The sequence below is a fragment of the Uloborus diversus genome, chromosome 2, assembly GCF_026930045.1.
Source record: "Uloborus diversus isolate 005 chromosome 2, Udiv.v.3.1, whole genome shotgun sequence".
NCBI classification, from domain to species: Eukaryota; Metazoa; Arthropoda; class Arachnida; order Araneae; family Uloboridae; genus Uloborus; species Uloborus diversus.
In genome coordinates, this window is record NC_072732.1 from 121,811,018 (window position 1) to 121,827,557 (window position 16,540).

The window sequence follows — 16,540 nt, forward strand, 5'->3', positions numbered from 1 at the left end:
GAGATTTCATGATTAAATGAGGCAGCTGCAATTTGTTCTTTTGATTCCAAAATCCTATTAGGAAGCTTTAAAAAAAATTTTGGGTTCCAATGCAAGGAAAAAGATAACCAATCGTTTATATACATATATATTTATTTTCAATTCTTACTATGAAAAGTATGTTCTACCACATGAAGAAATTTTAAATTTTTCTCTCCATTGTAAATTTTTACTTTACAATCAGACCTAATTTTAAAATTTATGTTCTCACTCCTTTAACACTAAACTCAAATGTTTTTAATGAAAAAAATATTTTTCTATAAAAAAAAATATGAAAAGTTGACACTTGTATGATCCAGCCAAGATTGACCTCTGACTCCCCCGACCCTTTCTTCAAGGACTGAGGGGTTAGAAATTGTTGCCTCTTTTTCAAAATTTAGATTTATTTAGGAATAAATACTCTTGCAAGAAATAGTACAATGCAGCAAATTGTACAAAATTATTACTTCTTAGTTAAATACGTATTACTTTTAAAACTAGTAAATTAGCCATTATTTGTTGAATTTTTGAATATCATGACTTCCTGGTTCTATTTTATGCAGTTTTGGATATCATACCTTTTACGAAATTTTTTTGGATTTCCTCGTTTTTGCACTGACCACTCTCATCCCTGAAAATCCCCACTCTGACCGCTGCATTTGAAACCCCTCCCAGGAGAGTACATACCCTTCTTTCGTAAGCAAGAGAACACTGATGTATGTCCACGTTGCTTAGCTTTTGTTATCTCTTTTCGTTTCCTATAACCGAAAATTCTTTTATTTGTTGGTGTGGAGTTTATCATTTACCCATCTTTGTGAGAGGTTTCAATGGTCTCTTCCAAAAGACTTTTAAAATAGAGTAGATGGGGGGGGGGGGAATCGGTACTGGTAAAAAACTGGTTGTTGATGGAAGTGGTCGCTCATAGAAGTTTCATTGTATGTAAGTATTACTACTACTACTACTACAAAAATACTAACATATTATGTGTGTTTTGATAATTTAAAAAATTTTTAGGTGTTAATATTTTCTGAATTAGCATGTGTACACGCGCGCAAATCAAAATATTTCAAAAAATTTTAGGCTCTAGATAGATTTGCCGAAGATGATATTTGTTACACAAGTCAAGGATCGCCTGCTTTTCAACCTCCTGAAATTGCCATTGGTTTAGAGAGCTTTTCTGGATTTAAAGTTGATATTTGGTCTTCTGGCATTACACTGTATGTATTCTATCATTATTAGTTAACTTTTTGTTCCCTTCCATGTTTTTAGGGTTAAAAAAAATCAAATGATTTTTACTCATTATTGTAAATTTTCCTAGTTTATATCTATGCCTGTAAGTTATATGCTTTATTCATTCAATGCTTGTCACTATCTACCTCTAAAAGCTTACAAACGCTTAGTAATAAGGTGCTATAATTTACCCATATTGTTGCACAACAGTAAAATCATTATACTTGTCGGGCATGTATATATTTATTTTAATTTTTCATACAGACTTGTGAAACAAAAATATTGCAGATTCCATTAATTAAGTGTGTTTGGTTCTTGAAAGCGACATCTGCTTCTAGAATGTTGCCCCCCCCCCCCCCCCTCTACAAAAAAAAAAACATCAACAACAGAAAAAAAATTTCTATGTTGAGGAAAAAATAAGAGTCCTATACAATCATATAACAGATTTCAGAACAAATTTTAACTGCTTAACTTAAGTAAACTTTAATGAAAAATAATTTTTAAAATATTAATTTTAAATGTATTAAAGCTTTTAAAAGGTGAATGATGTAAACATTTTAAAGTTCTATTTCTAACTTGAATTTTCTACAGACCTGAAACTGTCCAATGCCATGAAATATTTTTATGTTTTTGTGATTATTATGAATAATTTGTCAGTTTTTTTTTTGTTTTTTTTTTTTAAATCATTTAAATCAGTTGTGTAATTTTATTTTAATGCAATGAACTTCTAAGATTTGTACGTTTAAGATTAATGTATCTAACAAAACATTTCTCTGCATGAAAAACAAACATCACTTCTAAAAGTATTTGTATAAATATTTACATTTTCCCTCCTTGCATTATGCTTCGATTTATGATTAATTTTTCTGATACAAATGTGCTTAAAATAAATGCGATTAGCATTGATACATTGTCTTGTTCTCTACAAAATAAGCAAAGTAGGCTCCTGTCTATCTTTCCTAGTAAAAATGCGGGATTTTAAACCTTCCGCTACTAAAACTCATTGTAAGAGGTGCAGGTGAAAATTTCTCCCTACAAACTGGGGAGCAAAAAAAAGAACAAGAAAAAGGGGAAGAAAAAAACAAAATGGGGGAAAAATGTTATTGGACTGCATCAAAGGGTTAAAAAGCAAAAGCAAGACTTAGTCTACACTAGTGTGCAAAAATTAAGGACGAGACTGTTTTTTCAATATAACTTTGTACAAAAGCTTTCCAAATCAACACATTTAATACCGTAAGATCCCCAATACGTAAGGACATGTGTAATGTAAGCAACACTTACTAAAAGAGAAATCAGAGGGATAAAAAGAAGCTTTATTGAAAAAGTAGCATGGAGCACAATGCGACTAGAGGCCAAAACATCCCTGTGATGGGTGTCCAGCAAGAATGATCTCCCCCGACTGCTAGGCAGGTTTCACAGCGTCTCCCCATGCCGAGAATGAGGGTGTCAATGAGTTGTTGAGGCATTGCTGCCCATTCGTCTTGCAGCGCCAATCGAAGCACCCGAATCGTTACTGGTGGTAAGGTACGAGCTGCCAAGCATCTGCCTAGAAAATCCCATACATGCTCAATGGGATTGAGATCCGGAGATCGTGCCGGCCAATCCATACGTTCAATATCCTCACTCTCTAAGAGCTGTTCGGCAGCTACTGTGCGATGACATGGTGCATTGTCGTCCATGAAAAGGAACTGCAGACCCATAGCGCCTCTAAAAAGACGCACATATGGAAGAAGAATCTCGTTACAATAACGGGTCCCGTTGACTGAACCTGCGTCGAAGATGTGAAGGTCTGTACGACTACCAAGCATGATGCGTCCCCAAACGAGAACACCGCGACCTCCATACCTGTCCCTTTCAATGATGTTCGAGGGATGATTGCGGCTTCCCCGCTCTCTTCAGATGAATATGCGATGAGAATCGCTACTCAAACTGAATCTGCTCTCATCTGTAAAGAGTACTTGTCCCCATTCATTGTCTCTCCAATTCCGGTGTTCCCGGCACCACAGAGAACGCCTTCTCCAATGGGCAGACGTTAGAGGTACATACCGTATAGGGCGTCGTGCAAACAGACCACCACCGTGCAGTCTTCTGGCCATGGTAAAACGCGATATCGGTCGTCCAGTCGCCTGTGTCATGTGTCTAGCGATTTCTCCCGCTGTCTGCCGCCTGTTTCTTCTGGCCTATAAGACAATATACCGGTTATCTGTGGGTGTGGTTCCTCATGGAAGACCACTACTGAACCCCTGGATAGCTGTTCCTGTAGTTTGAAATTGTCTCCAAAGTCATGAAACGATGCTGTGAGCAATTCCGAACTCTGCAGCCACACTTGTCACACTGCGACTTTCCTACAACTTCCCAATGATTTGACCTCGGGTAAAAGCATCCGAATGTCGTCTAACAGATTGATTATTCGCCATTTCTCGCTGAGGCAGCAACTCGGTGTGATTTTAACTGCTATATGGCGTGCAATCTCTTTGCCAGAAATACTGATCTTACACCGACAACATGCTTTATACTACTCAGACACTCCCCCATTACGTCTGCCTGCATATCTGCGCATGTGCTACGGTACATCACCTTACTTAATCTCCTGATTGGTCTTTCTGTCCGCTCTGCCTCTTTGTTCAGCTGATATGCTAATTTTTCGACTTCGTCCTGAATTTTTGCACACCAGTGTATGACGGAGGTCTTAAATTAAAAACTACATTTTGATCTTTTTCGGTTATAACTTTTGATATTTGTGTAATTTATTAATCAATAATAATTTAATTATTTTTTTGCATAAGTCATCTGACCTAAAATGCATTTTTAATTATATGGGAGAAGGGATAGGAACTCCCATCTTATCTGGCTTTTTTTTTTATCTGGCATACCTTTCCACCATATTAGGCGGTACAGTCTAATGTGTAAATAGTAATGATTTACATTGCATGTGTCAGGACTAAAATTCAGTACAGTACTCTTGCCAAAATTTCTCATGTTCCCCATCTTTGATAATTGTCCGAACGAGCGGAAAATTCACCATCCTCATATAAATAATAGCCAATGAGGAAGTAAACCCGTGTTTCAACAATGAAATTCGCGCCACGGTATGATAATTTGATAATATGTTTTTGTAATGTTTGACATGCATGGAAAAGCTTTATTGTGACGAGGCTGAACTCGATCCAGTGACTTAACAGTTTTACTGGTAAGACTGTCTTTTTAAGAAAACGAAGGAACCAAAACAATTCCCAACTCCAATAAATTATAGGGTGTGCTGCAGCCACTGTCTAATGGCGGATGAAAAAGGTAAACAAATGCTGTAACTTATAACTTGCTTTGAAAATTAGTGAATGATAGTAATTTATCATAGTATTTGTAGGAAGCTTTCTTTTCTATTGTTCTGAAATTACATTACATCACAAACTGTCTGAAGCCTGTAATTTACCCCAAAGAAAAAACGTGGAATAGAATGTTACCTTTTTCTTTAGTGTTGTTAATCACCGCAAGGTAGCGTGTTTTAGTTCTGGAGATGCGAATTGACGCTATCTACTGAGTTTAGGGTTAATTCACTGGTGGTAGAATTAAAATTTTAACTATCAAACTATCACCAAACAGGCAATTGCTTTATTCAAATGTAGAAACAATTTTCACCCGTCATGCGGTGACAGGCGACTTTCTAGTTACAAATAAAGACAAAGTGTCTAGCATCACTTATATGGTGATTCTAAAGCTGCTCTATTTATGTAACCAAGTTTGTTTTTAATTTAAAATATTTTAGTAGTTTTGGTGAAATAAATAGAAACAACTGTTAGGAATTGCATAGGATAAAAATTTTAGAAAGGCTGAATACAAAATAATTGAATTATATGGTAATACTGCTACTTTTTCATCTTTTCAAAAATTTTAAAACTTCCCACACATAAGGTTTGGAGCCTAGTCGCCCTCATGAACTTAAAATATAGAATTTTAACCCCTAATATTTATTGACAAGGTGAACTGCTGATAATATGAGTCAAGTCTTTTGTTTAATGAGCATTCATAATGATGCTCAACTATATTGAGTTTTATTTGTTTTTAAAAATATTTGAATACAATAAACAGCTAATGTTTTTTTTTTTATTTAAGTGCATTCATATTATTTAAAATTCTGCAGATACAATTTTACGACTGGAAAATATCCATTTGAGGGTGATAATATTTATAAATTATTTGAGAATATTGGAAGAGGAGAATTTGAAATTCCAGAAGATTTAGATCCATCTTTGCAAGATTTACTTTTAGGTATAAAACTCTGTTTATTAACTTAAAAAAAAAAATTTTTTTTTTTTTTTTTTTTTAAATAATTTCTTTGTGTTTCAGGTATGCTTAAAAAGGATCCCAAAGAAAGATATACCTTACAGATGATAAGAGAGCATGAGTAATTATCTTTCTCTCTTTCACTTTCATTTTGCCACTATTATTTAAAATATTATTTTAAATTTTACAGCTCTTGTACATTGAACTGCCTAGTTATTATTTGATTTGAAATATAAACTAATTTGAAATATTTCACATTAAATTCTATTAAATTTAATGTGAAAGAAGTTATTAATTTTCCTTTTACATTAAATCAATTACAACTCAGGATTCAATCATGCTGGAAAATTTACGAATTCACCTCTGATATAAAATATATGTATCAGGAAAAATATTAATAGCATACAAATGATAGTACAACTATTAATAAGAAAGGTGTTCACACTAAATGATGAATTCAGACTCTTCAGAAAACAAAAAGCATTAAAACTGGAAACTAAATTAAAAGTGTTTAAGTCCTAGATACATACAATGGAACCTCCATATATTAAACTTCCACATATCAAAATTTTCTATATATCAAAATCCAAGCAAATTTATATGTTCATTACATACAAAAATTGTTTCTGTACATCGAAAAAATCTCTGTGTATTGAATTTCTTTTTCAAGACATTCGTAAAATTTTTTTCCACTTAAGACTATTTGTCTTAAGAAAAATGAAGGTTAGGGGAAAAAATTATGTTTACTAAAGGTTGTTGTTACGAAACTCATAAGGAATCTGGGATTGAGGGGTGTGTAGATAGGCTGTTGTTTTGTTCTGGAGTCCTTAAATTCCTTCAAGTTTATTTCAACTCTTAATTGTAACCAGTAACATTGTAAAATCAGTTTCAAGTTAGCCCTTTTGTCTGCTGATTATCATTCCTCGTCTGTTTAGCTGCAATAAAAATCATCCAAGTTAAGTAAATTGATTTTTTACTTTTCTCTTGATTACATTGTCAAAACGAAAATCTCCTTATGTTGTGGATCAAGTTGAATTGCCGAAAAATGAAGATGTATGAAGGCGCAAAAATGTAATTTCTGTTATTTTTTTAAGTATCAACTTTTATTTAATCGGATGCTTGTATAAATTAGAAATTGGGTAAATTTGGTTCATACGCAAAAATTTGCTTTAATTTTAATGTTTTAGGAGGTTTTTAGGATAAAATAAGATTGTTTCTATACATCCGAATTTCTATATATCGAATTTTTTTCCTGCAATTAGCTACTTTGATATATGGAGGTCCGACTGTACTATACAGACTCGCATTAACCAGCGTAAAATGCAGCTAGACCATTAAACATATTTTGAATTATGTCGTTGTCTCACTATTAGGTGAGCACAAAAGTAAGGGGGAATTTTTAAAAACATTGAACAGTGAAAAATCTTAAATAATGAAAAATAGATGATGGGTAGCAAACTGCTTCTTCAACGGAGATATCGGGAAACATCAGAAAAAAGCCTCATGCTAATTGAATTATCGTTGCAATAAATTACTGCTTGATTTCATTCGTTTCAAAATCTTGATTGAACAGTGAAGCTTTATTTAATCTCATAGGGAACAGGAAAGAGAACTTAAATGTGTATTTTAGTATTTTTAGCTGTTATTTTTGGGTTTCCATCTACCAGGAAAATGGTATTATGTTTGGAATGATTAAAAAGTTTCTTCCATCTTATATTGTCAAAAATACATTCTTTAAAGTTTGATAGATTAAAACTTACTAAAAACTTAAATAGAATTTTTTTTTTTTTAATAATGTTTCAAAAACTTCAATGCATCAAAACCTTAAACCGCAAATTTAGTATTTTGCTTTATTTATTCATGATTATAAACTTTGCATCAATAATTTCCCTGTCTTTGTGTTCAGTGAAATGTCTAGATAATAGTCTGTTATCATAAAATGTGTCATCTATGTTATGCAGGAAACTAAAATAATGTTGTTCCACTTACAGCTGGGTCAAAAAGAAATATTCTGATTCTGATCAACAACCTTGTACTATTTCTTACAATGACGGAAATGAATTTCGCAGTATGTCGGTACTTCCATATCTTCAAGACTTACATTATTCACAAAGGGAAGATGACGATAGCGATTCTCAAGAGTTTATTACTGAACATGACCTTCAAGGTAAAATTAATATGCTAAAAAAGTATATGGTTATGTATATATGTGTCTGTCAGTGGCGAGGCGTCTACTCATCAATAGATGTGAAGGTGACTGGGAAGAAAATTATAACTGTGGTTTATCTGTAGCAGAATTTAATTTATAGTGTTTTACCTTTTTCTTCCCGAAAATCGTCGAAAAACAAAGATTTTACCAAAATCATTTGATTCTTGTGCTGCCATCTTTTGAGTGAAAACTAAGCGTGGTACAACGTAACATAACGTGTGGTAACATTCGGTAAAATTAGCCAATCCATTTTTCCTGTTTCCGTACACAAATCCATGCAAAACAGCAAATGTTTAAATATATAATACAAATGCAAGCAACATATAATTAAATGAAAGCAAAAGTGAGAACTGAAACAAGCTTTGGTATATTTATTAGTCAGAAAATTTCTGTCATCTGACTCAATTACTTTTTAGTGAGTTTTGGTTTGTAAAAGTTAAAAGATTGTGTACACTGAAAGGAACTCTTTCAAAGAAGAAAAAAAAAGACCCCATCCTTAAAACGGACCATTTTCAAACAACTATAAATGCAAAAACATCAGGAATAAATGAATTTGTTACTTTAATTGCAAATGTGCTGTCTGAAATGAACAACAAAATATATATATATATATTCATAAAAAATCAAGATAACACTTTCTAAAGACTTAAGAGAAGGGATCTAATAGTGCCCACATGCAAATTCACTTCAAGGTCAAGCAATGCCATTATGCACGTGGTGTATAGGGATAGTACCATTAATGGCCTTGCTTTTTTGGTCTTCAGCTGTTTCACAAGAGGAATTGTTCTGAATTATCTTGCCTGGGGTGGGATCGACTGATGCACTGAACAAGAAAGATAGCCCAATTTTGTTTTTGACAAATAAAATAATGCATGGTTGCAACTTTGGGGACTGGAATTTGATATTTTGGGGAGGCAGTTGTTTAATCCTCATCAAGTTTTCCTAGTTTAATCCTATTTGATAAGTAAAAGCAAGATGCCAACCATGCTCAGAAATTTTCCAAGAAGTTTGCTTTCTCTCAAATATTCTCTACAATGAAATAAAGAAAGCAAAATTTCTGTTTTTTTTTCTTTTTTTACTTTCCTAAATGTTACAAGCAATAAGTAAATTTTGTGTTATTTGGCTCTAACGTTTTTTTAAAACTAACAACTAAGTTTCCAGCATGTATAGTGTAATGCAGTTTCACCTTAAAATGTTATTATTTCAAATGCTTACTTATGATCTGTTAGTTTAAAAGTTGGAACCTTCCATGTTCATTAAATTTTCAATGTATTTCAAATTTTCATTTTTAGTTATCTTCATACTCTCATTATATATATATATATATATATATATATATATATATATATATATATATATATATATATATATACTAGCTTTTACCCGCAGCTTTGCTTATGTTAATATAGATTATTTTAATCGATGCAGGTTAATAGTCAACACCTAGGCAGATGTCAAATCGTTACCAAAAATGGTTTTTCCCCAGTTTCTCCGACATTTCAAATTCCCTCCCCCCTTTAATATATCAAAAAGAATGATTGAAACTGAAAAACAGGGGGGGGGGGCAAATGAAATGTTGGCGAAACTGAGGAGACACCCAAAAAATCACCTAAATTAGGAAAACATTTAAGAGTAGTAAGGATGTTTGTACGGGTAATTCTTAAAAATTCCAAATCGAGTGAAGTTGAATAGTGAAGACGTGAAAGAATTACAAACAAAAAAAGTCACTTTCGCATTTATAATATAAGTAAGGATTATTATTTTTTTTTCTTTGAGCATAGTCTAAAACCTTCTCTATATGGCTATTGAAGTACAACCTGTTTAAAAAAATGAAGCCGCCCGTAATCCTCCTATAAGTGCTTTAGTTATTTTGGGAAATTTCAATTATTGGGGGTTCTTTCTGTGATTTAAAATATTACTATATTTCACCAAATTAACCCAAAAATAGTTTTGAGATACCTTGGATAAGGCTCCCCCTCCCTACTTTTAAAACTGTGTGTTACGAATTTTCGTTGAAGAAATATTGTCGCCAAATATTGAGATACTTCTAGTGACTATAAAACGATGCTACACACTTTTAGCCGAAATGTTTCCAAAACAAGTAGTAAAATTTAGCAATTGTTTGAAAAAACGCAAAAAGACAAATTAATGGAAGTTTTTGTGCTGTTTATGGATTTGCTTAATTTAGTTGGTGGATTATTTTACATGTTAATGAAAGATTTAAAGATTCTTTTAATGGCGATATTTTGGCTACATGGTGAAAACCGAGAAACAGTATTGCGTTGTTTTTAGCTTCAAAAACAGCGACAGTTGAAAAAATTGCCAAATGCTTTAGCTATTGTAGTCTGTCCCCAAAAAACGTTTGGCGAGATTCCTGCTGGTCAATTGGATAATGAGTAAATGTTTAGTTAACACAAATAAATTTAAAAAAAAAAAACATTTATTGCATCAAAGTTGCATTAAAATGGAAAATAATTCGCCAAATCATTTTATTTTTCGCTAATCTTGTGCAAAAATGTTACTTTGAGGTTTGACTTGAGAAAAGCCTTAAACAGTCAGATGAAAAGCAAAAATAGTCAACAATACAACAACGGTAGCTGTCGCCAGGGTGTTGAGATGATACACTAAATACTGTATTGAGTTGAGGAAAGCCTTCGAGCATGGAACTAAAAGGCTTATAACTCGTTTTTTATTCTACTTAGAAATTTTGAACCGGTGCCATCTTCAGCAGAAAAATCAAAGCTTTCGATGGACATATAATGTTAATATGTGCAAGTATTTTTTTTACCCCCACATTAGAGAATTTGTATGAAAATTGGGTATTATTGCCCCCCTATGGGGGTTTTGCCCCCAATAACGGGACAAAACATACCCTATGTGTTATTCTGATGCATAAGCTATATTATTGTAAAGTTTCATCAAAATCCATTCAGTAGTTTTTGCGTGAAAGAGTAACAATTATCCATACAGACAAACTTTCACATATATAATAGTAGTAAGATGTATATATATAAATATATATAATTATATATATGTATATATATATATTCTGTTTTTTAGCTATGAGAAGACAAGGTGTTGTACATCACCGAAATTCTGTTCAACAAACGGGTAGTAAAGTTCGAAAACAATTCAAATCGTTGGGATCTTTAGCTTCAAATCGTTTAACATTCTGCAAACAGTCCTGACACATAATGCAAATGCTTGCAAATTGCTGGTTCAGAAATATTTTTTCCTGTTTAAGCTGGTAAGTTATTTCTTTTGATAAATCCTGTGTATATCATGTGGCATTATCTTAAATTATGTATTGCATTATAGTACACTATTGTGTTGTCCATGATTGGTGAATGTTGTCTGGTACATGTGCAATTGCACACTGATTAAGTCACCTTGATGATAGGTGCAGGTCAGGGTTTAAGCTGGGTTCAAAAGTTCTTGAGCATAAAAGCTAAAATTGAGAGAAAAATGTTAGCAAAATGCTAAAATGTTACACATTCTCATATATTTATATATACCTTAGTGTGTTTCATCTCCAGTTGAAAATGAAATTCATATTTCATCTGTGATATCTTTGAAGAAATAAGTACAACAGCTATTTTTTTAAAACATAAAATAAAAAAAGGAAACGTGATTGGTGTTTAGAACGTTGCAGTCCCCTCCTCCTAGTAAAGCAGTCATTGGGGGGACATAATGCTGGATAAGACTAATAGTTATCGAACTTAATTGTAGTTTAAACATCTTAGCTAAGATTTAAAAAAGATTAAGTTGATTATCCCCATGCATGCTTCCTGTCTAGGATCACACATTTCTTCTTTTTTTTTAAAAATATTTTTTTTTTATTTGAGCAAAAAAGCGAAAATGCATTGCTTTATTTTTGAAATTCAGATAGTGTTTTCGCATTATGCGAAAAATGCGACCGTAGCGGAAACCCTGGTGCAGGTACACTCAGAGAGCGATGCCTTAGTAATTTCAGGTCAATTATCTGCATACAGGTCTTCTTGAAGACATTCACTAATTTGCTGTACCATAGTAATAGTTGCTGGGCAAGATATGATAGGAGTCTGACTGCAGGGCATTTTTTACAGAGTCTATATTCTTGTTTTGTCTGGTTTGATTTCAATTCCTTCAATGTGGTAAGTTCTATGCCTCACCAAGATTTTTTGTAATTTTTTTGCTATGGTTTAGTTTATGTAACTGATATTTTTGCCCGATAGTTGGATTTCTGAATTTTGCAACAGAAGTCATATTCTTAAGCAAAGAGGGATGTGGAGATTCTTCATTTAGTATTCTCCCTGCTTTGGACAAGCATCTGCAACGTTGTTGTTACACTTATCCCATTCTTCCATTATGCAGTGTCTATTTTATTGGTTTACTTGGGGCAGAGCATTTTGTATATCAAGAGTCTGTCTTGAGAGGCCCTGCTGAATTACCTGGAGGACAACCATGATGTCTCTGAAAATTAATACTTCTTCTGATAGCTTGTTATATATGTTCATGGTCTGGTGTATGTTAAGGTGCTTGCAGGTGTTATTTGAAACATTTTTTCTTGCTGCAATTTTATGTTGTTTTGTGCTACCATAAGGGAAAATCAAACTTCATCCAGCTCCATCATTAATTAAAGTCATCCAAGGATTAATCTGTGAAAACACAGATATAATCCCTCTCTGAATATGGCTCTATAGTCCTGATTCCCTTAGCTTTCATGTTGGTAGCTAGCTCCTTTTCGAACATTGTTCCAGAAAGTTAAATAACAATTGTGGAATTTTGAGCAGGCCCGGATCTGTAAATTTTGGGCCCCCTCCCCAGAGACCAGCAATGTATATTTGCAACGTTTAAGGACCCCGTTTCAGGTATGCAGATTCGGGCCTGATTTTGAGGGAGCAAAGATGATAAACACAAACACACATCTCGCATTGAAAATTTTCTTTTGTGTACCTATTCAGTTCCTACTTTTTTATTTGACTTTTTTTTCCTTTTAAGTGACCTTTTTACAATATATTTGTTCTTTTTTTAAAAAACTTTTACAGTAAGTAAACTAAAAAGAAGCAAGGTTTGCCATGTTTTCCTTCCCATCCAATAAAAGAACAGCAAATGATTCTCATTAAGTAATTAGCTGCACCTCAATAGGGGGTCACAATGACCTCCTAAAAATGTCCTTATTAGGCAAATTTCATTTGAAGATTCAGAAAATTTGGAAGCGATTGTTTAATTCATAACTTTAAAATGAAACCAGGGGGTAAAACTGTTTGGAGGGTCTAAAATACTGACTTCACTGACTAAAATTTAAAAAATTAACAAACTTTGGCTTCACAAAAAAGAGTATCGTACTTAGTGAAATAGATACTAGCTTGTTTTGTAATATGCAGCAACATAATATACATCTAATTTGGTGCAGATTTTGACTGAAAGTTTAGTTTAATTCATATATTGATTGTATAATGAGTAAAACTTTTCTGAAACTAGGAAAATAAACTGAAAAATCTTGCAACCGTTTAAAATATTAAGTGACTGAGAGCAGTTTTTTCATTTAAATTTTTTTGCTTTGAAAACACAGTGGAAAACAACTTTAAGAAAAACTCTGAAATCAGGACCAATACAAAGTGGAAAAAATATATAAATTATGCACTTTTTTCTGTTAATTTTTAGTTAAAAACAAATGTTAGTAAAACTCAGATCACATTTAGAAGATTTTTTTAATTACTAATAAGCAAATATTTTTGCATGTACAAAAACTACACCCTGTCCCAAAAATATAGAAACAAGCATAAAATACAATTCACAGTAAAAATACAAATGGAGGGATTTATATCACATGTGTATAATGATAATCAGTACATGAAACAAAAGTTAGGGTGATTTATTTTTAAAACACCATGTATTGAATTTATTAAGGAAACTAGAAAATAGGGTGTCCCATAATTATACACTTTTTAATTTATGAATTTTTTTTAAGGTTGAGTAACAGTTACGAATGAAAATATGAAATTGTGTTTTCATTACCTGTAGTTACTTCAAACATATGGTTTTCCATCGTAAGTATCAAGTTATTCATGTGTCAAAAAAATATTGGCTTCCAGTTTCATATAATTTTGGTGCCCGATGTTGCCCAAGGGTGTATCCAGAAATTTATCAAGGAGCGGGGGATTTTTTTTTCTTTTTTTTACCATTATCTCTCCGACATATCTAATCTACATCTACTCTAAAATTGCGTTTTATAAATTCAATTTCGTAATGATTCTGGGAAAATGTTTTGGATTCCCTCCTCGTAACATCATTGAAGGTCATCTAAAATTGCTCCTTTTTGAGCTTCAGATTTGCAAAATTACCAGAGGAAAGTCACTGAACCCATTCCTTCATATAACACTATGCGAGACATATACAATCCCGTCTTTCAAGACTTAAATTTTGAAAAATACTAGGGGAAAGGCCTCCAAACATCACTTTAGATTGAGAAATAACCCTGTGCTGAGAAATAACTGGAGAAAACCAACGTAATTATAGCACAAATATACAATCTGTTTATTTGTGTTATAATTATGCTAGTTTTCTCATCAGATATTACCAAAGACCGTTTAAAATCACCCTTTTGAAATTTTTCTCCCAAAAAGTTTCTAGGAGGGAGATTTGAACAATATTCCTTTCCCTCAAGTCACATTGAAGATAGCCTACATTATCCTTTTCGGATTGCAATTCTCAAGGGAGGGGACCCTCCCTTGTATCCGTCCTTGATGTTGCCACATGTTTAACATTGGATTTAAGTTTGGACTAATGGATGGCTTTTCTGTGATATTAATATTATCCATGTTGAACTACAGATTTGTTGAGTTGGATGCATCAGTAGGCGCTTCGTCTTGCTGAAATACTGTTTGGTCCACCTAGCAAATCCTGTATTAGAATAAGATGGTCCTCTAATACTCACTAACAGTTGGAAAAGCTCATTTTCTCGTTACAAATTGCCGAATAAATGGACTTATGCTAAATCATAAGAATGCAACTTTGAATTTGAAGGGGGAAGCTTATGGTTTCCATCAATCCTGATTTTTGAGGCCACGTTCCATACTTTTGTATTTTAATCAGTAAAAGAACATTAGCATTTAAAATATAGCCTAATTTCAAAAAAAAAAAAAAAACAGCTTCAGGGGTGCCACCCCCAACACCCTTCACTTCTGACCCCCATTTCTTTTGTGCACCACTTGCCTATGAGAAAAACTGTCAAAATTATGGGATACCCTATTTTCTGTTTTTCTAAATAAATTCAACATATGATGCAGGGGTGCCCAACCTCCTAAGAACAAGGGTGCACCCCCTCTAAACATTGCAAAAGACTCCACCCCCCCCCAAAAAAAAAAATAGAAAAGTACCCCTCAAAACAAACCTCCATAAAAATTTCAATGGCACAATCTGCACCATGATCCCCTCCCCTAGCCCCCCCCCCCCCCCCCGGTGGGCACCCCTGCATGATGTTTTTTCTAATAAATTAACCTTGTGCTTTACGTACTGTTTATCATTAGTACAGTGAAACCTGTGTAAGTTGACCACTTGTGGTGCACTACTTTAGTGGTCAACTTACAGAGGTTGAATTATATGATAAGATATAATTCTGTGCCTGAAAATAGCGGTCAACTTTACAGGTTTTACTGTATCACATAAGAAATTAAATATCCTTCCATACATATTTTTACTGTGAATTGTGTATTTTATGTTTGCGTCTAAATTTTTGGGACAGTGTGTAAGTTCACTTATACTGTAACAACTTACGATGAAAGTTAAAAGCAACAAATTAAAATAAAAATTTAAACATAACAAATTTTTACTGATCTCGATATTGTACACAATTGTAGCTGTCATGCATACCTGATTGCACGAAAAAATCTTCATCTTACCTTGTACTTTTGTGCAAAAACAGGAAAATGTTTCAAAGAATATACCCAATATCAAGGGGGGGGGGGGACAGCTAGGTTTTCCATAAAGCTAAATCATCCCAATCCAATAAAAGAATAGCAAAGATTTTTATCAAGTATAACATACTACCAGGTTGGCGAAATTGGGCTGATATATTAGCATTGACTTGATAATATAGCAAGATTGCTTTTTTGGCATTTTTTAAAGTTTATCAGAAAATGAAATTTAAGTTTAGGAGAGCACTTCTGCAAATTTTAGACTTTATGGAGTAAACCAAAATAGGATAGAAAAATTGAAAATATAGTGATGCTAAGCTGATTCTTTTCACAAAATGAATTTTTCAATTAATTTGCTAAGAAATAAGGTTACTGACTAAATTCTAAAAAGTGACAAATACTGACCTAATTGAAGATTACTGATTATTTTATGCCCTGTTTCTGTCAATTTTTTAATATTACTTATCTCGGATAAAAATGAAACAACGTTTAAAAGCACAGAAAAGATAAAAACATTATAAAAACGCAGACATGTTTCGGAGGCAATAGCCTCCTTCCTCAGTGCGAAATGTACAAATGGAAGAATCAAGGTCAGTGGGAAAGTTTCAATTGCGTAACCGGAAAAACATTGACCAATCAGCTATCAGCGAGTGCTGAGGCAAAATATGACGTATTCTAACATGTAAGATTGAATAAGATTGGAGAAAAATGCGGAACAGCAAAAGACTCATTACAAAGATTATTTAAGTTTTTATGAATGTAAAAGGATTCTAGAAAATCTAATTCACCTACTGTTGTAGGTCTGCAAATGATCTTGGCTTCTGAAAAGAGAAAATTGTGCCCTGTGTCCCAACAATGTTTAGCAATTGAAGATTTGTTCAGTTCCTGTTTTTTAACGTGGTTT

General features: G+C 33.0%; 1 protein-coding gene across 2 annotated transcripts in view; it reads left to right on the plus strand.

Moving 5' to 3' along the window:
* The window catches only part of LOC129216018 (serine/threonine-protein kinase STK11-like), a 29,573-nt gene that overhangs the window by 11,154 nt on the left and 1,879 nt on the right, over positions 1–16,540 (plus strand). For both annotated transcript variants that reach the window (XM_054850154.1, XM_054850155.1), the window contains exons 4-8: positions 1,099–1,235; positions 5,387–5,514; positions 5,593–5,650; positions 7,521–7,696; positions 10,799–10,985. In XM_054850154.1, the coding sequence (XP_054706129.1) occupies positions 1,099–1,235; positions 5,387–5,514; positions 5,593–5,650; positions 7,521–7,696; positions 10,799–10,926 (627 nt within the window). In that variant the 3' untranslated portion in view covers positions 10,927–10,985. The remainder of the gene's footprint in view (positions 1–1,098; positions 1,236–5,386; positions 5,515–5,592; positions 5,651–7,520; positions 7,697–10,798; positions 10,986–16,540) is intronic.